Below are 26,279 nucleotides of genomic sequence, written 5' to 3' on the forward strand. Positions count from 1 at the left end.
GTTCAAAGTCAAAGTTTCAAGTTTGAGATAATTTAATTTGAACCTTTTGAACTTCGCAATATTAGACTATGAAATTTTCGTCAAGAATTGACACGAATTTCGCAATGCTTTATATACTACTAGACCGAAGACAAAGCTTACGCTAGTAGAGCCTTAACGCTAGTCTTGTAATATTATTTTGATATTTTCATCAATTAATAATGGCCGATTGTCCCGTCAATTTACAGGATCTCCAATGTAACATGAAAATTATTCACATTACGACTTACGTGTACGTACACTCGTTGAACCTGATCGTGGATCAGGACAGAGTTACAAATTCATCCGTCGAACAATGCTTCATTAGTCAATTAAATGAAATCACACTCAAATCAATCATCATGCATGTGAATGGGAAATGAAACACGAAACACTTCTTTCATGATGTGTTTAATTACTTCTAGCGATGAGTACAAATTATTTTAATTAAAAAGGGATTGAAATTAAATGTAATAATGAGCACGATGAACAGATCACTGCAACATAATGGTTTGAACAATACATCTAGATTGAACGAATAAATAAAAGCGAAATAATGAATATCACATACTCCGTAAATAGAATTGGAATTAAACAACACTGCAAAAGCTCACACACGATCATCTATTCGTAAACCCAACATTCGTTTGCTCTTTCGAATTCGACTAATTCGTCAGGTGTAAACCATAAACCGATTTCTTTGTTAGCTGATTCGACCGAATCAGATCCGTGGATAATATTCCTACCGAAAGAAATCACGAAGGATTACACAAAGGTAATAATAAAATTAACGTACGTAATAACGGCGATGAAAATGAACGCATACCTTCCAACTTGGACACATAAATCTCCTCTGATAGTACCGGGGTTTGAATCTGCGGGATTAGTCGCACCCAACATAAATCTGCCAGTTTTCACGGCATTCAAGCCCTCCCATACCTTCGTAAAAAGAACAAATAATTCAACGATAGAACAATATCATTGACATTATATTTCATTAAAATCTTACCATTGGAACAACGGGTCCGCTCGACATGTATTTAACCAATTTCGGGAAGAATGGTCTTCCGGCCAAATCAGCGTAATGCTTTTGCAACAATTCTTCTCCGGCCTGAAATTGAAATGGAAGTTACTAAGTGAAACGTGCGTAGTCTTACACATCAAAACCTACATGTGAAGCACACAGTAACTTACCCATTGGAATTTCAACGCCACAAGCTTGAAACCTTTAGCTTCGAATCGTTTGATGATTTTTCCGACTAATCCACGTTGGACTCCGTCGGGTTTGATCATAATGAAGGTACGTTCAGTGTTTGGTGAAGCCATTATATAGTTTGACACGAGGTGAAGAAAGTAAAGAACGGAACAAACTACCATAAACCTACGACGGTAAAACAACTAAAAATAGTTACAAATTCGTAGATAGTCACGTGATTACAATTTTTATATCAAATTTTCGACAGACAAAATTTTTTTCCACATACGAAACACTCAAAACAGAAAACACGGAACTAACCGTCGACCGTATATAATGGACGAATAATTCAAATCGCAGGAAATGACGGCCACATTTTGGATGCAGAATCCTGGAAACGTTCTGCACATGCGCCAAACATGATGCTTACGGCGTTGGTGGAGAGAGAGACGGGTCTCTGGTACAACCCACGTTCAACCAGTACACCGTCTCTCTCTCCACCAGCACCGTAAGCGTCATGTTTGGCGCATGAGCAGAAGGTTTCCAGGATTCTGCATCCAAAATCTAGGCTTCACATTTTGTCATTTTTTCACCGTTGAATTATTCGTCCATTATATACGGTCGACGGAACTAACGGAACGAAACTGACGAAACACCCTCAAAATCACATCACAGTTCAAAACATGAGAAGGTGAGCCATTCCGTTCCGTTAGTTCCGATAGCTTTGAGTGCGGCGCTAACGTTACGTTTCCGTTCCGGTTACGAGCTAAAGAAGTTTTTATTTTTTTAAAAATTTATTAATTACTAATTAGTAATTAGTTACGTTGTAACTTGTAACGTATAACGTAAGGTAAGGTAACAGTAGTGCAGTAGTAGTATTGTAGGTAACTGTGAGAAAATTTTGTTTAAAAATAAAAAATTTGAAATTAAAATTATTTTTGCTGAATTTGCCTCATATGCAGGGCCGTATTTACGTATAGGCAGTATAGGCAGCTGCCTAGGGCGGCAAATTTTAGGGGGCGGCAGATTTTTGCTTTAAAAAAATAATAAATCGTACGGATTTGGCAAAAAGTACCTAGGTACAGAAATGTACGGATCTCCTGATTTTTACCCTATAAAACATGCGAAAATGGACGTTTTTTCGTTTCTTGAACCCATTTTTTAAAAAAATTTTCGCTCTCGCTTCGCTCGAGCAGTAATTTTACCTTCCTTCTTCTAGAATTATCACATGCCACGAAAAGTTCTCAGATAATTACCTCTAATTTCCAGTTTTCATGCCTAAAAATTTGGTTTTGCCCGCAGACAAAATCAAGAAACGCCTTTTTTTAAAAGTTTTTTTAGCGTATGGAAGCGATGCGTATTTCATTTTTCATAAAAAATACGGATTTACGAGGGTTGTGTCAAATGTCTTGCACAACTCGCTCTAGCGGCCGAACTAATCAACCTAACGGGCTCGTTGTGTGCTCATTTTAATTTATTGACCTTCGATATAATCACAATTGCGCGCAATGCACTTTTCCCATCGTTTTGGTGAAGATTGAATGCCCGTCAATGACATGATCCCGGTTCAACTGGCGAATTCTCGCAACTTTCGCATGTTGAACCAGGATCATGTCATTGACGGGCATTCAATCTTCACCAAAACGATGGGAAAAGTGCATTGCGCGCAATTGTGATTATATCGAAGGTCAATAAATGTTTCCTAATGTATTGTAAACCGAATTATCAATAAATACTTTTTAAAAAAAAATTTTTTCAACTTTTTTCATCAAAAAAATTTCATCCGCGCCGAGGACCCGAGGTGAATGCGTGTTTTACCATTTTTCGTGATGACAAATTTACAAAAATTCAAAGTATGATACATCGTTCGAAAGCTGAAACTTCAGGCTTTAAAATGAGCACACAACGAGCCCGTTAGGTTGATTAGTTCGGCCACTAGAGCGAGTTGTGCATAACATTTGGCACAACCCTCGTAGAATAGATTTTTTGGCTACCAGCACTTTATACAAAATAATAATAAAATGAAGAGTGATATTCCAAAACTCGCTTTGTCCATTTTCATCAAAGTTGGGTTTTCAGTGGTACCTGGTAGATGAAGTATTAACTCACATTCCTACATCATCAACCTACCAAAATGAGGTGTTAAACTCACCTAAATAGCCAATTCAATAAAAATTTAACCCTTTCGGCTACGAGACAAACTGACGGATAAAATTCGAAGTGCTTTAAACTGAGTAAGGCCGGTTGCTGCCTAGAACTCAAATTTGCTGGAAATCGCACATTCAGAAAGTATTCATGTCACAAATGGCAATAAACCTTAAATTGAATATTTTTTGATTTATGACACCGAATATCATTATAAATCAAAATCAAGCCTTCTGAGGCATCTGATATTTCAAGATGAAAATATTGATAACAAGCATTTTTGAAAATAGAAAAAAAGATGAGCTAAAATAAAATAAGTTTGTGTAAAAAAAGAAATTTTTGAAGAAAAACAAGGCATACGACTTCAGATGGTTATTCAAACTGCAAATGTTTGAAGGTGATTGCTTGTGGGAGGATTAAAATTGATGGAAAAATCTTTGTGTTATAGAGAGCATTTTTCAAAATATTGAAAACCCATGTCACAATTCAACGCTAATTTTCAATGAAGTTCTGAAAAATATGTATCATTTTCATCTTCTGACACACAGATCTCTCTTGAGATAATTTGCTTGGGTGAGTAAGTTGCCTCAGGAGATGACTGGGTAAACTTTGGCAAGCATTTGAATTTTATGATGGATACTGTGTCATAAAGACTGCGCTGAATCAATTCATTATCTGTAAGATGACTTCTAAAAAGTAATTCCAGTAATTCCACAACATGACGTACGTATTTTATTTTTATTATCTCCTTATGACAAACAGATTGAGGGCTGTATTATGACACAGTACCTATCATAAAATTCAAATGCTCGCAAAAGTTCACCTAGTCATCTTCTGAGGTAACTTACTCACCCAAGCAAATCACCTCAAGAGAGATGTATGTGTCAGAAAATGAAAATGATGTCATACTTTTCAGGTTGAATTGTGACATGAGTTTTCAAAATTTAAAAAAATGCTCTCTATAACACAAAGATTTTTCCATCAATTTTAATCCTCCCACAAGCAATCACCTTCAAACATTTGCAGTTTGAATAACCATCTGAAGTCGTATGCCTTGTTTTTCTTCAAAAATTTCTTTTTTTACACAAACTTATTTTATGAGACCACCTCATGTGTTAGAATGGACAAGTATTAGAATGGTCAGGTGGTAGAAAAAGAGGGAAAAAAAGGGAAAAATATTTTTGTTGCCAACCCACTTTGTTTGGAGAAGAAAATTTTGTAAATTAAAATGAAAAGAAAAGCCCAAGTATTAGAATGGTCAAGTTGTAGAATAGTCAAGTATTAGAATGGTCAAGTGTTAGAAAATGAAAAATACAAATATCAGGATGGACTCGGAGAATGTGAGAATTAGGTGAGGCGAAGCCGAGCCGTTTAAAATTTATATTTCATTCAATGAGCATTACTCCCCTTGGTGAGTTCAGACGGAGGCTGGACATTACCGTGTATGTAGACAGTACCTGCGGTAGTTTCTAAAAAACTGTACTCACCGAGGCCGAAGGCCGAGGGAAGTTCACAGACATAGTATGAACAACAAAGCGACCCGCGCAACCGAGGCGAAGCCGAGGTGAGCGGACACAGCGCCCCCCAACCCTGAAAACGGCTACCCTTGTACCCTATTATCCAAAAAAGTACTAAGTCTAAGTACCACTTCCTCATCCTCTTATAACAGATTGCTCTTTTCCCCCTATTTTTCAAATACTTGACCATTCTAATACTTGACTATTCTACAACTTGACCATTCTAATACTTGGGCTTTACTTTTCATTTTAATTATTTTACAAAATTTTCTTCTCCAAACAAAGTGGGTTGGCAACAAAAATATTTTTCCCTTTTTTTCCCTCTTATTCTACAACTTGACCATTCTAATACTTGGCCATTCTAACACAAGAGGTGGTACCTTATTTTATTTTAGCTCATCTTTTTTTCTATTTTCAAAAATGCTTGTTATCAATATTTTCATCTTGAAATATCAGATGCCTCAGAAGGCTTGATTTTGATTTATAATGCTATTCGGTGTCATAAATCGAAAAATAGTCAATTTAAGGTTTATTGCCATTAGTGTTGGGCAAATTCGCGAATATTCTTTTTTTGCTTGCGCATGCGCAAGAATATGCGCACATTCTTGCGCATATTCCGCAGATTCTTTTCAAAAAAATTAGAAAATTATTGCTTCGTTTAGAGATAATAGGGAAAAGGTTTTGGTAACTTTCAAATTATTAAGGAAAAGTGGATATTTATAAAGAAAAGTAGTTGTAAAACTTGTAAATTGTGGAAAATTGTAGAAAAATCTTCAAATTTTTTGAAAAAAGTCCAGATTTTTATTTTTTTGAGAGAATATTCTCCAAGCGTTTGAGAATATTCGCGAATATTCGCGAATATTCTCAGATTATGCGCATTGAGAATATTCTCAGGCCAACACTAATTGCCATTTGTGACATGAATACTTTCTGAATGTGTGATTTCCAGCAAATTTTGAGTTCTAAGCAGCAACCGGCCTTACTCAGTTTAAAGCACTTCTAATTTTATCCGTCAGTTTGTCTCGTAGCCGAAAGGGTTAAAAAAAAATAATGTTCCAAAACGCGCTTTGTCCATTTTTATTGACATTTTTTTCAGCAGTATTTAGTGTATGAAATGTATACCTACGCTCCTACATCATAAATCCACCCAAATAAAGTGCTAAACTCGCCTAAAAAGCCAATTTACCCGTTTAAAGGGAAACTGTTTTTCCTCTCTCCTGAAAAGTTGTGAAAATGGACAAAGCGAGTTTTGGAATATCACTCTTCAAATGCATTATTTCTGATGTTTAATTACTTATGTAGATATTGATATTGTGTATATCAGTTACGTTTTTAATATTTTGATTAAAAATTGAATTATGGGTGGGCATAAATTTTCACACAAACCAAAAAATTGAGGGGAGGGAAGGGCGGCGAATTTTTTCCTGCCTAGGGCGGCCTAATGTTAAATCCGGCCCTGCTCATATGGTCATGATCAAATCAATCCAAACTCCAAAGTAGTGTTGGGCAAATTCGCGAATATTCTTTTTTTGCTTGCGCATGCGCAAGAATATGCGCGTATTCTTGCGCATATTCCGCAGATTCTTTTCAAAAAATTAGAAAATTATTGCTTAGTTTAGAGATAATAGGGAAAAGGTTTTGGTAACTTTCAAATTATTAAGGAAAATTGGAAATTTATAAAGAAAAGTAGTTGTAAAACTTGTAAATTGTGGAAAATTGTAAAAAAATCTTTAAATTTTTTGAAAAAAGTCTCGATTTTTATTTTTTTGAGAGAATATTCTCCAAGCGTTTGAGAATATTCGCGAATATTCGCGAATATTCTCAGATTATGCGCATTGAGAATATTCTCAGGCCAACACTACTCCAAAGTGAAGGAGAAGGACGGGTGCAGGGTTGTTAAATTACCGTAATTTATTTGCTGGTAAAATACGGCGGTAAAATACGGTAAAATACGGTATTTTACCGTATTTTACCAACTTGAATAAGGTGCACCGGGGGAAGTTGGAATTCGGGGTAAGTTCAGGGCTTGAAAACCGGATAGATATCACTCCCGGTTTTGGTTTCGGTTTTATGTTTTTTGAAAAAGTAAAGGTTTCGGTTTTGGTTTTGGTTTAGGTTTTTTAAAATAATATCTCTCTCGTTCCGGTTTTGCTTAAAGGGTTTTATTTCAAAGGAATCGGTTTCGGTTTTGGTTTCGGTTTTTTCCTTTTTTCTTCATTTTTCAGAGGGAAGAAGGCCAAGAAACTAGAAAGTGATCACTTTTTCAAATACTTTGTGTATGTGACTAGAAAACGGCACTTTAGCAGTGCCAAATTTGTCAACTTTCTTAGTTTTCAGGCCTTTTCACCTTTAGCATCAGTTTTTACTTAATTTTTACCAAAAATGTAGCATTAATTAGGCTAATTACCTGAAAAATTCCAAAACCAAAACCAATTCAGTTTTCAATCGGTTACGCTCTCGGTTTCGGTTTTGAATTTGGGAAAATAACACTCCCGGTTTCGGTTTTGGTTTCAGTTGTGGGAAAATAACGCTCCTGGTTTCGGTTTTGGTTTCGGTTTTGAGCAATTTTAATCGGTTTTTGGGGGTTTCGGTTTTGGTTTTGGTTTCGGTTTGCAAGCCCTGGTAAGTTAGAAAACTTGCTCTAGGGCCTAGAGGTTTATATCTGGCGAAGTGCCACTAAAGGTGACTTGAGGGGACTACCCCTACTTCATCACGGCATAAAAATTTTCGCGATTCAGTTTCATTTTAGATGTCTTTGGTTCAATTGTATTTTGTTGTTGTTTTGAACTTATTTTGAATTTGGTCTAAAATACAGACTTTCTATTTCTTAGTTTTTCGCATATAGCGGACGAACTGTGCATCCTAGTGAAAATCTGACGAGAGTGATCTCAAAGAGAACTAAATTCTCTACAATTTTGTCTCTATGCAATTTTTCTAGGACACTCAGTTTGTGATCTACGCCTCTGCAAAGTTTAGCCTGTTCTGACTTCCCCCAATTGGGGTAAGTCAGGACAGTTTATATTTTATTCTACTGAGCGAAAGCTACTGTGTCAATCGCGCTCAAATTTTTACCATAGGTTAAGAACCCTTATGGGAACCTACATATTAAATTTGATCCATATTGGTTCATTAGAAGGGGAGTAACAGCTGGTCAAAGTTGAAATTGCGAAAAATCATTCTGACTTGCCCTGGTGCACCTTATAATGAACTTATATAGTGTTCAAACCTTCAAAAGTTCAAACATAAAATTATTGTATATTATGTAATGGGTGGAAATTTCAATAATTTTCTGCTTGAAATTTGAAAACAATAATATGAAACTATAAAAGGGTTAAAATTAAAAATTACATTAACAACACTTGAAATTGAAAAACATTGAAGTTACTGAAAATTACTAAAAAGTAAAAAGTGATGAAAGATGGCCAATGGGGAAAAATTAATTGTATAACCAATAACCATGCATGGATTAAAATTAAAATTTAAAATCATTCAACATTGTCAAAAAATAAAAAATTGACCAATTTGGTTATTTTAATGATTGAAATAACCAAAATTTAATGATTTTGAAGTACATTTTAATGACATTTCAACATGTTTTCACGATTTGATGCAATTTTTTCTAATTTTTGACCAATTGTGAATAATTTTCTGGCAATTGTTTGGTAATTTTCAAGATATTTTCCTGTTTATATGAAGCATGTATCAATTATCATTAGCATTGATGCAAATTAATTGTGAATTTTGATGCCAATCATCTTCAGCTGTTGATTCATCCTTTCAACTTTCAAATAATGTGGCAAAAAAATGCTTTTTGGTAATTTACGGTAAAATACGGTAATAAACTTTTGGTAAAATACCGTAAAATACGGTAAAATACCGCCGTAATTTACCGACATAAATTACCTTACAACCCTGGACGGGTGTCGTGGACACGAGAGAGGACAATGCGCCAGAACGACATCGGCTCAACTGCGGCGATGCGTTCTGACCCCAAAGCCAATAAAACGTTAGAAGCATCTCGTTATCCGCAAAATATACGATGTAATTAACGAAAGAATAAAGTAATAATTATATTCGTCGATTTATTTGAGTGTAATTATTTCGCCTAAAGTGATCTGGAGTAATCGCACTTCCAGATATGGTAGCAGAGACATTATTACGATCCAAAATATACTTCCGCGAGTGCAAAGTGCGTGATATTCGATAACCGCTTCGAATGCCGCGTGTTTACTCTCAAAAATAAAAATGAAAATGAAAATCCGCCGAGCTTCTGAGATGCTCAAACCGAAAAATTCGCCGAATAGTGTGTCTGTCGCAAATTCATTCGTTCATACTGTTCACCAAAAAATGGAAGAGGATAACACAAAACTAACGTTATCACCGACCACAAACGAAGACAGCAAGAAACCCACGCTGAATTCACCAAGAAACAAACAAAATTTGGAAGTTCAACGAGAACCAAAAATTTTGAAATCGCCGAGTTCAAGCTCTGAGACACAAAACCCACCGTCAACGAGTTTGAATTCACCAACCATCGCCGAGAATGTAACAGAAGTGAAGATGTTAAACGCTACTGATTCGCCAACGTTTCTTCTCAACTCAAAAAACACGCCGCCAAATTCTCCAAGATTGACAAACGAAGAGAATACGACAAAAACAAAAACAGGTACGCCAATATCTGATTACGAAAACAGCGCCAAACAAAATGAACGCTTCAGAGTGACGCATCGCCTGATAGCAAGCACCAGAACGCTGAGAGAAGCGTTGATCTCCAAAGAAATCAACTCAACATCTCTACAAAATGCAATTGATACAGTTAAAAGCGATTGCACCGAGCTGAAAGCGTTTCCAATATGCCAAAGTGACGAGTTGGATTTTTTTAACCCACAACAAATAATCGAAAACGCCGAGAGACAAATACACCGTGCAACAATGCCCACAGTACCACTACCTCCTCACCTGAGGCCGCGCATAAGCCCCTTCATGTACAGTGCATTCGTAAACTCAACAAGTGCTTCCAACGAAGTTAGCAACTCGCCAATGACAACGTTTTTGTCAATTCCGCCTATTCAGACAGAAATTATCAAAACGCAAGCACCAAACGAACGCCCAAACGATCCACCGAAAGAAACAGTGAAAATTCTGTTCACCTCAACATCATCGCCAATGGCAGCCCACAGCGAACCGCAAATTTCACCACTGTGTCCGTGCCCCAACTTAAACGCAACTGAAACAACGCAAACAAACACTTCCAATGAAGTCAGCGATCCGAAGCCGAAAATACAAACACAAACGTTTCACTCAATTCCTGCTATTCAGAAGGAAGAGATTAAACCCACCAATCCGAAAAACAGAACAGAATTGCTGAAATTCAAGCTAAACGCTTCCGAAAATCGAGCCGAACAGCCACCGAATGTGTTAAAATCAATCTCCGTACTCATGAAGCCGCATTTGTTGAAACCGGCCTCTGAGTTCAAAATCGCGCCGAATTTGCCAGAAAGCATCACGACGCAACGATACCACCTGAAAAATGTTCGCAAAACTCCGCGAACAACGCCGAAAAAACGAAGACGCAAATTGAGCAACAATTTCAACATGCCACCTGTGAAACCACCCTTCAAGTTGTGCCAAACACCGCTGGTCCGCCGCATGCAACGCTGTTGCACAAAACGAATGCTGCTCCGCCAGATACAACATCGACAACAGATTCGAAAGTTAGAATCACGTCGGATGCCGATCTGCCAGATACAACGCCGTCAACGGACACGAACGTCTGAATCCAGTGGAGCGCCGATCCGCCGAAAGAGACGCAAGTCCAATCGACATCAAACGCTGATGATCCAACATACACGCTCAATCATGTACTCTATGTACCGCCGACGACGCCGCCCATCGATTCCAGGAATCCGCAGTCAACGCCACCGCCAGTACACAGGCACAAACTTTTCGCCTGTCCGTAGCGCGATCCAAATTCGCTATCCGCCGCGTCAAATTGTGACTGAATCCAGCATTGAGAAAACGCAGCAACGTCGCTGCAACGAACATCGATGCCGCCATCCAATTCGAGGAATTCGCCGTCAACATCGTCGCCGAAGCGCCGACAGCCCTGTAAAATTAAGATGTATTCCTAGATACTTCTTTTTTCGCTTTTTTTCTTTTTTCCCTCGGGAGTGTCGTGGACACGAGAGAGGACAATGCGCCAGAACGACATCGGCTCAACTGCGGCGATGCGTTCTGACCCCAAAGCCAATAAAACGTTAGAAGCATCTCGTTATCCGCAAAATATACGATGTAATTAACGAAAGAATAAAGTAATAATTATATTCGTCGATTTATTTGAGTGTAATTATTTCGCCTAAAGTGATCTGGAGTAATCGCACTTCCAGATAAGATCAAATCAATCCAAACTCCAAAGTGAAGGAGAAGGACGGGTACAGGTACAGAGAAGAGGAGGCAAAAACTAAGCCTAAAAATACGAAAATCATCCCTCTTCGGTCTTCGAGTTCAACTCCACTAACTCCAGTATTCCCAGGATAAATGTAAAATGCACATTCAAAATTTCAAAAATTCAAAATTCTTTTATCGTAAAACAGTAAACACAGAAGAATAAATAAATAAAATTAAAAAGCACACATCTCAATTTTGAAACTACAGCGACTGAGTGTGATTGCAGGTCAGGTTCTTACCTGGTGTACCGCCTTGGAGAATGATAATTCCACATTTATTCAGAATTCAAATTCACCGTACGTAGGTCTAGGTATGTACTTATTCACTTCTCATTTCTCAATAACTCACTCAAAAAAAGAAGTTTGTCTCAAAAAACATTTACCTACTAATATTGTTGCATATAGGTAGTCCGCTAATTGAGTTCGTATTTGACGATTCTTGATTAATAATTTGATGAATCCATCAGATAACTGTAATTTGATAATTAATATAGGTAATGATAAAGCTAATCGGAGCGTTTTAAAACAGGCTTTTCTACATTTGAAGTCATAGGTACGGGGTACCTAGACCTACATACGCGGTTGATTGCCTTAACCTTAATGGACAATGGAGTTTGTCTCAGGGATGGAAACCGTAACCGAAATTTTTATTTGTCTGTTTGAAAAATGAAAATACAGACACTCCCCTTGATCAGGGAACGATGAAATAATTTTTTGATAATTTTTTTCACTTGCGTCACTCTGCACTGAAAATAAATCACACTCTCGGAGTAATCAGTTTGTATCTAAAATAAAATCGATTTTGACATTTTTGCATTTTTGGCGTTTGTGTTTGTATGACCCCCTGTAACAACACTTTGAGTCGGTTAAGCTAGCAAGATCTTATAAAAACGCAAACGTTTTTTTCTTCAACTTGACCATTATTTGCATTTAAAACATTTCTTGGGGATGTCATACTTTTCAAAAATTCCAAACTTATTTTCTGCAGAATTTATTTTGAATTCTGAAAATGAATTTCAAATTTTGAATAGTATCGAGTGCTCAAAGAAAAATATTTTGTGAATTTTGAAAAAAAAGGCAATTTGATAATTTCCATTTTCCAAAATAAACTTGATTCCTTTCAAAATTCACGAAAAATGAATTCTGAAAAAAATTTTTGAAATGTTTTGGAAAGTAAAGCAATAGATATAACTATATATTTTCTCACATTTATTTTTGGTCGATTTCAAAAAAGAAAATTAATTTGATAAATACCAATTTTGCGTTTCTAAATTCACGAAAAATGAATTCTGAAAATGAATTTTGAAGTATCAAAGTGCTTGCTTGAAGAGAAGTAATTCTAAAAAAAATTTGATTTTTCGTTCATTCCAAAAAACAACTTATCTGGAACTATAAAATGTTGTGAAAGAAAAAACGTGAAATTTTGCGAAAAATCAAAAATGAATTTCGAAAATGAATAAACAAAAAAATTGAAAAAACGAAAACGGCTGTTGTAAAAAATCTGAAAAAATTAAAAAATCACTTCAAAAAGAAAAAATTAACAAAAAATCTTTTTTTTTTGGAAATTATCAAATCAAATTTGATATTTTTTTTGTCGAAATTCACGAAAAATAAATTCTTAAAGTAGGTACCTATAAATTTTAAATTTTTTTGGAAAGTATCGAGTGCTCAAACTCAAAGTTCATGAAATTTAAATGGGTACATCACCATTGAACTTTTTAATTTGAAGTTTATCAATGTTTATTGAGTTGAGTAATTCAGCTATTCTTCACTATTGATTTTTTTTAGCTTCAAACATTTTTTTAACATTCAAGATTTTTCAAAATCAACCAATCAACCAGCGCCTCCTCCCCCAGGGTGAATTTCGCGATTTCCAGCCATTCTGCAGTCTCCAATCCAGCGTGATTTTCAATTTCTCCAGAATTTTGAATTTGCTCTAGAAGGCGTGAATATGAAGTTGGGCAGCTAAAAATGGAGTTGGAGTTGTGTGTATACTCGAGTAACTCGACCTATAGTATTTAACGAGTTTATCCACATTTGAGCCGATTTTTTGGGGGGGGGCACCTTCGGAGTGGTTTTTTGATCAGCCTTTTTCATAATAAAAAACAAAAATATTCAAAAAATCCAGAATGGCTATTATAGCTGGAAATTGCAAAATTCGCCCTTGGTGCCGGTGGGTTAGTTCTGGACAAAATACAGTGATTCGCGCACATTTCAATAATTTCGGATTTCCTCGTCAAAAATGAGACACTTGATTTTTTTTGGATATTTTTATTATGAAATAAGCTGGTCAAAAAACCACTCTTGAGGTGTCCCTCCCAAAATCAGCTCAAATGTCGTTGAACAGGTCGAGTATGACACCAACTTCATATTCACGCCTTCTGGATCTAGATCTGGAGCACGTTTAAAAGTCTTGAGAAATTGAAAAATCGCGCTGGATCATTTGGTTTAGGTTTTAGGTTTTTTCCTTTTTTCTCCATTGTTTACAGAAAGTGGCACTTTGGCAGTGCCAAATTTGTCAACTTTTTTAGTTTTCACTTTTCAGGCCTTTTTGCCTTTAGCATCAGTTTTAACTTCATTTTTACCAAAAATGCTGTATTAATTAATAATTAGGCAGGCTAATTACCTGAAGGCTGAAAAATTCCAAAACCAAAACCAATTCGGTTTTCAACTTTTCAGTTTTCAATCGGTTACGCTCTCGGTTTCGGTTTTGACTGTTTTGACTTTTGAGCAATTTGAATCGGTTTTTGGGGGTTTCGGTTTTGGTTTTGGTTTCGGTTTGCAAATCTTCGCTACCTTATCAACCGAAACTCAAATGTCAACAAAATAAAATTATTGTGAAATGTGAACTCCGAAAAAAAAATAAAAATAATGAGCAAAACGCGGTAACAAAGTAACAAACTAATTTAATTAATTTCGGACAGAAAAACACTCGAATTAAATAACTTTCGGCGATTATTTCACAAACGTAAGTCGTAAGTACTGAGAAATTCAATCGAACATTTCACCATCTACAATTCATACACAACACTCAGCAATCATTTCTATCATTCATAGATAGTTAGATACGAAGATACATTATACCGGTGTTTGATCGATACCCCAGGTAATTCGAACAAGTTCACTTTGGAATGTTAATACCATCACTTTGAAAACAATCATTTAAAATGAAAATCGAAGAAGTCAAAAGTACGGTGAAAACTCAACGAATTTCCAGTCATAGTCATATCAAAGGATTGGGTTTAAATGAGAATGGCACCGCAATGCCGATGGGAGCAGGATTGGTGGGCCAAGAACAAGCCAGAGAGGTATGAAAATAAACTATCGCACAATACGAATTCTTCTAAAGAAAAAAGTAATAAAATTGTGATCCTAGGCTGCTGGTATAGTTGTCGATCTGATTAAAATGAAGAAGATGGCCGGAAGAGCTATTCTTATGGCAGGACCTCCAGGTACCGGTAAAACTGCAATAGCTCTCGCCATATCACAAGAACTGGGAAACAAAGTGAGTGTTTTTTCGTTCCATTTCACGACTAGTTTCAGTTTCACCTTACTTGATTTTATTTTCTTCGAAAGGTTCCATTCTGCCCTATGGTTGGATCAGAAGTATTCAGTTCGGAGATCAAAAAAACCGAAGTATTGATGGAAAATTTCCGAAGAGCTATTGGCTTGAGGTTGAAAGAAGTCAAGGAAGTATACGAAGGAGAAGTTACTGAACTTACTCCGATGGAAACTGAAAGTCCTATGGGTGGTATGTTGTAAATTGAATATCATTCAAAATGAGTAATCGTGTGAATTACTGTGATATAATTACTAATCGATTTCATCTTAGGTTACGGTAAAACCGTATCTCATGTGATTATCGGCTTGAAAACTGCTCGAGGAACGAAACAACTGAAACTAGATCCTTCGATATACGAATCTTTACAAAAAGAAAAAGTAGACGTTGGCGACGTCATTTACATAGAAGCGAATAGCGGAGCCGTTAAACGTCAAGGAAGAAGCGACACATTCGCCACTGAATTCGATCTCGAGGTTTCTACATAAATCATATCTTCAACGCCGAATGACTCATGTTCGGAAAATTATATCTCGTCTCGTATATTTAATTTTATAGGCCGAAGAATACGTTCCTCTACCTAAAGGAGAAGTACACAAAAGAAAAGAAGTCATCCAAGACGTTACCTTACACGATTTAGATGTTGCAAATGCTCGTCCTCAAGGCGGTCAGGATATTCTCTCCATGATGGGTCAGCTAATGAAATCCAAGAAGACTGAAATCACCGGTGAGTTTCTCTAAAACGTCATCGTCGTCATTTTTCATTCGTTTCATTCTCTCTATTTGCATTTTGACGTTTCAGATAAACTGCGAAAAGAAATAAACAAAATCGTTAATAAATACATCGATGACGGAATCGCCGAACTCGTTCCTGGTGTTTTATTCATAGACGAAGTACACATGCTCGATATTGAAACATTTACGTATTTACATAGAGCTCTCGAAAGTGCAATTGCACCTATAGTCATTTTTGCCACCAATAGAGGAAGATGCGTTGTTAGGTAAAATCAGTTAGAAACAATATGTGTTAGCCTAACACTCGAAATTTATTTAAATTTGAAATTTCAGAGGTACCGAAGACGTATACTCAGCCCATGGCATTCCAATGGACTTACTCCATAGATTATTGATTATTCGAACCTTACCGTATAATAAAAGTGACATGGAAAGTATAATCAAACTCAGAGCTCAAACCGAAGGTATCAACATCAATCCAGATGCTTTACAGTTATTAGCTGATATTGGAGACCGGTCTACTCTGAGGTGAGAGTCGAATTTTTCATAAAATCCATAGTGGAAATGAGAAATAATTAATATCTCATGGTTTTGATCACAGGTACGCTTGTCAGCTGTTGACTCCTTGTTCGTTGAATTCCAAAGTGAACGGTCGTACTGTCATAACGAAGGAAGATGTGTCAGAAATGTCGAATTTATTCCTAGATTTTAAATCATCGTCGAAAATTTTAGCTGAGAAGAAAGACGAGTATATGAAATAAACGATCAATTCAATGTCACGAATACCTTCTTTTTTTTGTATCAAAAACTATTTGTTTTTTTCTACTCCATAAATGTAAATAACTGTCGAAGAAAATAAAACCAATAATTAAATGAAAAACTCGAAAATATTATTATTTTTTTGTTGAGAATTTACGCATCTTATGAAAATATTACAAAGTAATGATACTCTAAAGTACATGTCGTCTTGAAAAATTTACATCTACTCTACATGATAAAAAGAAAACTGAACCAAAACACAAGGCATGAAACAAATTGAACTGCATTGATTTTCAATAAGTAGTAGGTTTATATTAAAGTAGAATCGACAAAATTTTACATTATAGAACAACTGTAAAGATGGCAAAAGTAGAATAGAAAAATTAAAATACTTGGCCTTAGAAAAAATGAAACTTAAAATAAATCAACGAAAATTATAAATAATCAAGAACGTAATCGATCAAAATGCAGTTCTCATTTTTTACCAGACTTTTTAATACCTCCTCCTACTAAAGGCCCCTTTTGAGTGGCTTTAGCTTTAATTTCGGCTAATTTTTTCTGCTCTTCTTTTTGCTTCTCTTTGAATTTGACATCCTCATCGTCCAATTCCTTAGGTCCCTTCTTGGGAGCTTTCAATGGTTTCTTTTTACCACCTTCTCGTGAAGACATTACGACCGATTTGATAAGAAATTGAGCTATAAGTAGAAACGTAGAGTTTAGAATAGGAACGAGTTAACGTATTATATCGTAAATGTAGAATATACTTACGAAATTAAAGATGTTGACCGCAAATTGGCAGAAAATAAAGCGTGAAAAACAGAAACCGTAGAAACGAAAAATCAAAGCTCACACGATCAGAATGAAGAAAACAAAATTTTTTTTTACGACTCGAACGAGAAAATGCTTGGTTTACAACAATCCAAGTCAATACTATTCACTAATGATCGAACGAATCGATCGAAATTCAACGAACGGAAGAATCAGGTCATCGCTCATTCTCATGAGGAACCGTATTTCAATAAGAACGAATGTTCCCGTTCAAGACATCGAACGAGCGTGGAGCGTTGCTATCATGACAATTTTTTTTTGAAAGCCCAAAAAGTTCAATCATATGTTTTCGATTTTCTGAACCGCCAAAATCATCACTACGTAATCTCCTCCACTAAAAATAATAATAAAGAAATAAATTCTGAACCTTTATTCAGTATTTCAAATTTAAATCCAAGCACAATTACTAGTGTACTGGTTTCAGTGGTTTGATTATGAACTAACTATTCAATGATAACTTCACCAATTCGAAAGTAAGTAACCCTTTACCTTTACTTGATAACACTATTTTCGGTCATTCTAATCTTCTCGTTTCATTCCAGTGTCTGATTCAGAAGAAGAAGTGATTACTAGAAAACCAAAAACTACCAAGCTGTTTAACAGCGATGACGACGAATCAGACAACGATAAAAAGTCTGAAAAAAGTTCCGGCTTCGTAGATCACAGTGATGATTCGCAAGGTAGTTCGAAATCCTTATCATCTAGAAACGAAAGTGACAATGAAGGACGTAAAGCTCCGGTCAGAAATAATAAACCGAATGATTCTCCTGTGAAATCCAAAATATCTGACAGCTCCGATGACGAGAGGCGATCTCAACCCAAGAAATCAAGGAGCAGTTCAAGTAGCTCCGATGATGGGAAAACACCTCGATCTAGAAAATCCAGTAGCAGCTCGAGTAGTTCCAATCAAGGGAAACCATCTCAGTCCAGAAAATCTAGAAGTAATTCCAGCAGTTCCGAACGATCTCGATCTAGAAAATCCAGTAGTAGTTCGAGTAGTTCCTGCGACGAAAAAAAATCTCAGTCTAGAAAATCTAGAAGCAGTTCGAGCAGTTCCGGCGACGAAAAAAAATCTCAGTCCAGAAAATCTAGAAGCAGTTCAAGTAGTTCCAGCGATGGTAAACGATCTCAGTCAAGAAAATCTAGAAGCAGTTCCAGTAGTTCCAGCGACGAAAAAAAAACTCAGTCTAGAAAATCTAGAAGCAGTTCGAGTAATTCGGACGACGAGATACGACCTCGGCTTAAAAAATCTGGTAAAAAATCGAGCAGTTCCGGCGACAAAAAATTATCTAAATCCGATAGTTCTGATAACGAGACCCATTCTCAATCAAAAAGATCAAATTCTTCTGACAACGATAGCCGATCTGCCTGCAGTCAAATTTCGAACAAAAACAACGCTAGTGACAACGAGAAATCTGCTTCTAGTCCTATACCAACGAAAGCAGATTCAAATAATGCGCAGCAAAAATCCAGTGGTAAATATAGTCTAATTACCGCGTCAGATTTAGAATCTGAAGACGATACTAGACCAGTAATGAACGAATCTATGAGCGATGACGATCTTCGCCTGAAATCAAATAAAAAATCCAAGAAATTACTCAAGAAGAAATCCACCTCGAATAAAAAATCTGCTCATTCGGTTAGTTGAAACTTTTTTCATAAGTGCTGATAATTTTTTGTAGCTTATTATTATTTATTTTTCATGATCTAGAAAAGCAACGGCTTGTCTGAAGCGTTCGATTCATCTGGTAGCGATGACGAAGAAACACCTTCACCCAAACGTGTTCAAAAATCTGCAGCTAAACGAAAAAGTGAAACAAAAACTCCAAAGGATTCAAAGGTAAAATCCAAAAAAGATCTGTCGAATTTTCGCTCGACTGATCATATTCATTAATTGAATATTATTTCACAGGCTTCCAAAAAAGAAAAAGATCCATTACTATCGATTCGAAGCGAAACACAGAGAATGATCCGAGAAGGACGAATAAGTTTACCGTACCATCAACCCAAACAACGTTCACTGCACGAATTCTTGCAAAGACGGAAAACTGCACCCTCTATACCTTTAAAGGCCACACCAGAAGTTTTAAGAAACGTTTGGTAAGCTCTCTAATGATTTCAAGTCAACTCCGGTTTAAAATTAAGACTAACGAATTTTCATTTTCAGCGAACAATTGATCAATAAAGAGAAAGAGGTCGAAGATTTTTACAAATCAGAGTCAGATAACTCTGAAACAGAAGATCAGCCGAGTAATTTACCTGAAACAGAAACCGAAGGAGCGAACGATACTGTCAAAGATATCAAATCAGCGTCAACTGATCTACCTGTTGATAAAGAAGCACCAGCTGTTGAAATGGAGCTCGATAAAGATACTAATTATTCTACTCTCACAGACAACAATGAAAGCAGAAATCCGCCTTCTGACATTTCAGAACAAAATAAAGATACCAACTCTACATTAATTGATGACTCGCCGGAACGAGTCGATCCTGAGTCGAACAAAAACAAGGATCCGGTGTTGGAAAAAAGCGATGAAAGCCCATCGACGGAAAACCCAACCGAACCAATTACCACTGAAGAAAATCCCACCAAACCGATCACCGAAGATGGATCCAATCCTCAGCCTACTCCTAAAGATGATAAAATTATTCCGATGGACGTAGACGAAGACACACATGCGCTGAAGGATTCTCAAGACCTCGTTAATATAACCAAATCGAACGAATCCGCCACCGAACAAGTTAACGAACGAGATATGCCAGATAGCGAAGATTTCGTTCTACAAATAGAAGATTCATGTAGTAACTATACTGATGATATCACGAAACCGTCCAATCTTCCAGCACCTGAGGAGCCGCCAAGCAATGAGATAACGAAACCGTCCAATCCACTAGCATCTGAGATGCTTCCAGACAGCTCAGATTTTGAACTAAGAATTGAAGATTCGTACAACAATACCGAAACTCCGACTGAAACCGTACCCGCATCCGAAGCGGAAAAAATCTCCTCAAACTCCGTCGAATCAACTTCTAAACCAGTTATTTCCAAAGATCGTCTGAAAAATCGTATAGAAGCTTTACTGTCTACTCGAAAAATCAAATTATCATCCCTTAATTTAAATTCAGCCCTTGAACCGATACAATTCGAGATACCATCTTTCCAACCTGAACCCACCGGTATTCGCGACCTGAAAGAAAAATTCGTTAAACATTCGCTGGCTAAAAAGAAACCAAAAAGTACACCTTCGCAGGTCAAGTGAGTATCTTCAACATCATCTCAGCATCTTCCTACTCCTTCTCGTAATTAATTTTCATCGTTTTTCTACAGCGTTGTAACAACTCAAACCGATACCGAAGGAGGAGTGATCGGCGTCTCCAAAGAAACCCTGACTATGAGTTTGAACGGCGAAGAAAACGAATTTTCCAACCCCAAGCTCAAAGTACCCGGTGCCAAACACGCGTATTTGAAGAAAAAAATGCTCGATATGCTCATCTCGAAAAAAGAAGCTACCTGGAACGAATACCAAAACGAAAAACGTAAATATTACGGATCGGACGACGAAGAAAACTATATCGATGGTACGTTTTATCACTACTCGATTAAGTGTTTTTCCTATTCAGGTATCTAATTTACCAATTCTTTTCATTGTTTAGGAGACAACGACGATGACGACGCAGCTACCTGTAAAAAACTCAACTTCGAACCCTATCATCCGGAAGATGAACCAGACGACGACGAATTAGTCGAAGACGACGTTGTGTACGAAGAGAAAAATCGAGATAAAAATTGCTTTGTAGACGAAGAAGCCGATGTATCCGAATTGGAAGATGAAGAAGACGATAACCCTGCTGAGCAAGACGACGCTGACAACGGTGAGGACGATGATGATGATGATGATGATGATAAGGATTCTGTAGACAGCGATGGCTTAGATTTCCATGTTAAAGACGACTCACCCTCTAAACCTGACCAATCCAACGATAATGCTGAATCGAGTAAATTATTCAAATACAACACGACCGGTTTCGATTTAGGTGAATGATCCTTACGCATATTTCATTTCGCCAAATCATTTCCCTTTTTAATCCTAAAATCTATTTTAATTACGTAGAAAAAAAACTCCTTGGATTGGAGAGTATTTCGCAAACCAATCTGAACGACGATGTCTCAGCCAGCCAGATTTTCGGTCTCTGTTCCGGTACATTTGCTACGCAGCACCAACCTAGAAGCAATACCGCTTCTGCTGCTAACGAAGATGACGATTTTTTCATCGATTCGCAGAACGCCGAAGACTCTCAGGTCAGTATTTAAAATCACTTCGACTTGTTGAATATTTTATTATTCGTTGTAAAAAATTGATGATTGATGCATTTTTTTGCATTTTCATTTTCGTACAGAATATTTGTTTATCATTACCGGACACTGATAATACCGTTGAAAAGTCAACAGAGAAGTCAAACAAGTACGTATGAAGCAGGCTACCTCGACATAAATAATTATTATGCACTAAGCTCGTTCACGCTTTATTGACCATTCTTAATTTTCCATTTTTCCTTCTAAGAATTTTTCAAATATTAAACCGATCGTTTTCAATCGTTAGATTTCTGTTTTAAAATTTAGGCTCTGAAAATGGCCATTGTAAAATAATCTAATTTTCGACTCCTTGACTCTTGACGGTCTTGACTGCCAAAATCACACTGATCGACGTCATATTACGAGTTTGTTGATCAAATTCGAGTTATCAGACCATAAGTTGAAATGATCGATGCTTAAAGCAGAATAGGTACTCTTAAAATTACAAAAAAAATTGAAAATAATGCTGAAAAAAAAATCATAGTTTCAAATTGTCAATTCAAAGAGCTACACTTCGTGTTTCAACGAGCACAGTTGCAGTTTTTTTCATTTTTTCTAAAATTTTCTACAGCCAACGCAGACTGTATCTGCGTTATAATTGCTATCATTAGTCAGATGGTTTCATCAGTTCTTTTTTTTTTTTTTTTTTTTTTTTATTGCTACAGTCACACAAATTTGTAGCTTAGATCGTCATATGATGGTTTTCAATTTCACCTGTATAATTTGTGTTCTTTTTTCGATGCAGAGACACAGTTTTCAAGTTGAATGATACGCCAGAAGAAGAAGAGGAAGAGGAAGAAGAAATATTCACGAGGAAAAAGCCAACGATGAGGATAGTTGAAGATTCGGGTACGAGTAAATTGATCGTAGACCATAATTTTTCACGAGTTGACGATTGTAGAGCCCTGATTTGAAATAAATTTGGCATATTTTTCAACCTTCGAGTTTTCAAGATGCTTTTAAATTGTTGGTATAAGTAGGAGAAGGATAAGATTTGTTGCATTTTACTTCGCATTTTGTCTCATTGAATGAGCGAATTTTGAAAAAAAAAAAAGAAATTGTGAAAAGAAGGAGTCGAAATGAGGAATTTTAAATTTAAATGAAAAATCCACTAAATTTGTCCCAATTTCTGGTTCAACTTCCATAAAATATTCTACTGTGGAAATTCACCTGGTAATTTATTAAAACCTAATACATAAATAACGCGCTCGCTCGTGTATTTTTCAACAGATGACGAAACGACCGAACCAACCAACGAGGCCAACGCCGATGCTTCGGACGAAGATAACGGTATCGATGACCAAGATGAAGACGAAGCAGACGGCGAAAATATCGAAGACGAAGAAGAAGGGGCAGACGAGATCGAAGCCGAAGAATTCGGTTACGATTCGGAAGAAGAGCTGGTCTCGTATGATAAACCCTCAGCCAGGGAATTTTTCGAAAACGAGGCCGAATTATCTGAATCCGAATGGGGAAGCGAGGATGAAAATGAAAAGGATCTCGATAAACTGGAAAAGGAAGAAGGAGACGATGACGAAATCGATGCAGATAAATTAAAAGAAGAATTGGGTAAAATACACATGTGAGTATACCTGATTTTCTTCGCTCAGGTCTCCCCACAGCCTTCCCTTCTCTGGACTTAATCTTGATTAATCTTTAAAACTGCGTTGAATTTCGCAGGAGACAACTTTTGGATGATGACCAACACGATGTTCGTTTACTGAAAGAAATGCTGCTGGAAGATGGCGAATTACATTCGGATGCGAAAAGACAACGTAAATTCCAGTGGAAAAGTTTGGCCGGTGAGTATCCTTTCCTCCCTCTCCCCCAATTTTCACTCAATTTTTTTTTTTACTTTCATTTCGAATGTTTTTTTACCGCAGATGGAGACGATTTCTTTAAAAACCACAGCTACGATTCGGACGACGAGATTAATTTAAACGACGACGACAACGACAACGACGAAAGTGAGGAGCACTGGAGAAAAATACGCCACGAACGTGAAACGTTTCTATTGCAACAGGAGGTAACTGTTTTTGTCTAATTTTCAGTCTCCACTTTGATCTCTTTCGTCTTTATATTATTCTCGAGTTTCTCATTTTATTTATTAATTTTTTTGTCAAACAGAAAAAATCGAAACTCAACGATACGGTTACTGAAAGCGTCGAAAGTACTTTTGCCAGCACGAAAATCATCGACGAAAGTATAGTTACGAAAATCGTCCAACGTACTTCGTTTTCGTCTACTGGGAACACCTCGAAGGATAAACCTGATCAAGATTTATCAAAAACGAATTCTAAAGTACGTTCTATTACGATCTTGATGTTTCGCAAATGAGTTCAATTTGACGGAAATTCGTTTTCTTATAGATTAAATGCGGCTCCTTCCTATCGAGAGGTAAATTATTGCTGTCCAAGATGACCTTATCAGTTAGCGAAACCAAAGAAAATTTACATGGCGCTAAAAACAGCAGGAATTTTGTATTCGGAGCCAGGAGTCCTAAAAAAGAACAAGTCCCAGTTACCGTTGAGAAAGTAAGTTGACAATTCGTAACGCCTCACTCCTCCTCCTCCTCCTCCTCCTCCCCCCACCTTCAAAGCAATATTTTTCTTTTACACGTCTTGACATTAATTTTGTGGCATTTCTGATGAATTTACTTTGCTCTGTTGCAGACTGAAAAAAGAAAATCAACGAGTACTTCGGTAAGTGTTCCCAAAAAAGTGAGATTATCCGTTGACAATGAAACCAACCCAGCGCGTCGTAAGGGTTTATTAGCTCGGTTGGCTTTGACGGAATAATTTTTAATTATTTTAGATTACCTATTTATTAATGTAAAAGGTTTTTGTAAAAGTTCCTTGTATATCCGTATTGTATTTCTTTTTGTACTTGTAAAGCGAATTTGTTTTATTTTAATAATTGTAAAAAATATCGACATGAAATATATTAATTTTACACGTTAGATACGTATTAGTTCATATCCATGTGTATTTATTTTTGAGAAGTGTAGGGAAAAGGGTCTTAAAATGTTGGTACAACCCCAATTTCTTGTTTAACTTACATAACTTTAAAAGTTCATTTTGCAGTTTTTCTCTCTTTTTTTTTAATTTCCGATTCTAAAAACTGTAAGATTCCAAAATCGAAACTAGTACCACCAGAAGGGCCAGATTTTGTATCCCCGAATTGAATTTTCAAAAACTTTGGGCCCTCGCCACCTCTGATGATGTTGGAAACGTTTTGATTTTGAAGGTAAAAGATAATTAAATTGGGAATCAATGGCTCTTAAAACCTAAAATTAGGCACCCACTTAGAATTTCTCAAAAAATCTTCACAATACATGCCCATATTTCTAATAAATTTAAAATCTGGCCCGCAGAATTTTTAAAGACGCTTAGCTTCCTCCTTTTATCTTTTTTTTTTTTTCTACGAATAAAGCCACCAAAATCCCCCCACAAGGGTCCCTAAATTTGGGGAAACATCAAAGTTCGTGCGACATATGGATTGCTGAGGTTTCACCTTTCAATTTCAATTTACTTTCTTGATACCAGCCTCCCAAATAATCTCACAACGTTTCTTCAAATTTTGAAAAATTTTCAAAATTCGCGCGATGTATGGATTTTCAAGTTTTTAGAGATACCGATTTCATATTTCCCTTCACTTTTCTGATGCGAGGACGAAGTTCCAAAATTTTTGAAAAATTTCAGTATTTGAAGGGCATACTTAACAAACTATGGTTTGCTGGATTTTTAGAGGCGCTGATTTCAAATTTCATTTTATTTTTCTGATATGAAACCCTTGAATGCATCGACCTTTTAGGAGAATAAAAGGTCGATGCTTGAATGCCTCAAGACCTTAAAAATTCGTAAAACATTCGTGTTTTTTTTTTCAAGTTTTTAGAGGCGCTGATTTCGAATTTAATTTAATTTTTCTGATACCTATGCGAAGTTCTTAAATCTAACAATGGGTGTCAAAATTTTGATAAAATTTCAAATTACACGTACATATGATTTGTTGGCGTTTTAGAGGCGCTGATTTCAAATTTCAAATCACTTTTTTGAAAAGAATTCATACTTTGGCCCCATTTCTAGGAAGTAGGGACGAAACTGCAATAACTGAATATATAATTTAAAAGTTTTTGAAAGAGAGAAAAGGGAGGGCGAATGGGAGTTCGACTAAAAATTTTGATCTGATGGCATTTTTGATTTTTTTGAAAAAATCACTATACTTTTGGTACTTTTTTGTTTTTTACTTTTTAGTTTTTTTTCACCATCTTTTCTTAATTAAATTTTCAGAAAGCTGAGAAAGCTCTCTACTCGCCCCCCCTCCTTCAAACAAAAAAATTACGAAGTCAAATTTTTCACAGGAAATTTTTCAAAAAATTGTTGTTCCGTTATTCGTATTTCGTATTGGAACTTGGAAGAAAATTTGCATTATTAACAGTAACAATAGTAACATTAACTACTAAGTAGTAAGTACTTTTTAATTGCAATCAAAATTGTTTTAAGAAAGACAAAAAGTTAAAACAATACAGCTGATGATGATGAATGATGATGATGAACAAAATAATGAAATTTTATTTTATGAAAAGATTTTTGATTCAGTAACACTGTAACAGTAACCAATCAGGAGTGTAACGATTCGATTTAGGTTTCGGTTTCGATTACATGAACCGTGAGGGAGGCCGTAACTGATACGAAAAAATACAGATTACACAGTTTTTCTGGTT

General features: G+C 36.2%; 4 protein-coding genes across 8 annotated transcripts; 2 read left to right on the top strand and 2 right to left on the bottom strand.

Annotated features, from left to right (window-relative positions):
• Nucleotides 1-413: 413 nt before the first annotated feature.
• Nucleotides 414-11,693, bottom strand: awd (nucleoside diphosphate kinase). Its single transcript, XM_065366961.1, has 5 exons — nt 11,562-11,693; nt 1,213-1,399; nt 1,028-1,129; nt 845-957; nt 414-760 (listed from the first exon to the last, which is right to left on the bottom strand). The coding sequence occupies exons 1-5, from the start codon at nt 11,594-11,596 to the stop codon at nt 643-645; spliced, it is 555 nt and encodes a 184-aa protein (XP_065223033.1). The 5' UTR covers nt 11,597-11,693; the 3' UTR covers nt 414-642.
• A 2,437-nt stretch (nt 11,694-14,130) lies between these two features.
• On the top strand, nt 14,131-16,766 carry pont (pontin). 5 transcript variants are annotated; one of them, XM_065366957.1, is made up of 9 exons: nt 14,131-14,289; nt 14,379-14,629; nt 14,698-14,826; nt 14,898-15,072; nt 15,154-15,356; nt 15,439-15,607; nt 15,683-15,881; nt 15,949-16,143; nt 16,217-16,766. In XM_065366957.1, the coding sequence occupies exons 2-9, from the start codon at nt 14,489-14,491 to the stop codon at nt 16,374-16,376; spliced, it is 1,371 nt and encodes a 456-aa protein (XP_065223029.1). In that variant the 5' UTR covers nt 14,131-14,289; nt 14,379-14,488; the 3' UTR covers nt 16,377-16,766. The 5 variants fall into 5 exon arrangements, with proteins under 5 accessions (XP_065223029.1, XP_065223028.1, XP_065223031.1 ...); XM_065366956.1 differs by having other exon boundaries at nt 14,137-14,296; XM_065366959.1 differs by having other exon boundaries at nt 14,139-14,289; nt 14,428-14,629.
• LOC135847436 (translation machinery-associated protein 7) lies at nt 16,484-17,301 on the bottom strand. Its single transcript, XM_065366962.1, has 2 exons — nt 17,143-17,301; nt 16,484-17,069 (listed from the first exon to the last, which is right to left on the bottom strand). The coding sequence occupies exon 2, from the start codon at nt 17,041-17,043 to the stop codon at nt 16,849-16,851; it is 195 nt and encodes a 64-aa protein (XP_065223034.1). The 5' UTR covers nt 17,044-17,069; nt 17,143-17,301; the 3' UTR covers nt 16,484-16,848.
• A 189-nt stretch (nt 17,302-17,490) lies between these two features.
• LOC135847432 (claspin-like) lies at nt 17,491-24,515 on the top strand. The gene is made up of 16 exons (XM_065366949.1): nt 17,491-17,675; nt 17,745-18,841; nt 18,914-19,042; nt 19,115-19,302; nt 19,370-20,458; nt 20,531-20,781; nt 20,857-21,237; nt 21,315-21,502; nt 21,601-21,665; nt 22,302-22,405; nt 22,787-23,138; nt 23,237-23,358; nt 23,440-23,582; nt 23,684-23,857; nt 23,926-24,090; nt 24,229-24,515. Coding segments are annotated over exons 1-16 (4,575 nt in total). The 5' UTR covers nt 17,491-17,674; the 3' UTR covers nt 24,355-24,515.
• The last annotated feature ends 1,764 nt before the right edge of the window (nt 24,516-26,279 follow it).

This window comes from Planococcus citri, chromosome 5 (genome assembly GCF_950023065.1).
Source record: "Planococcus citri chromosome 5, ihPlaCitr1.1, whole genome shotgun sequence".
In the NCBI taxonomy this organism is placed as follows: Eukaryota; Metazoa; Arthropoda; class Insecta; order Hemiptera; family Pseudococcidae; genus Planococcus; species Planococcus citri.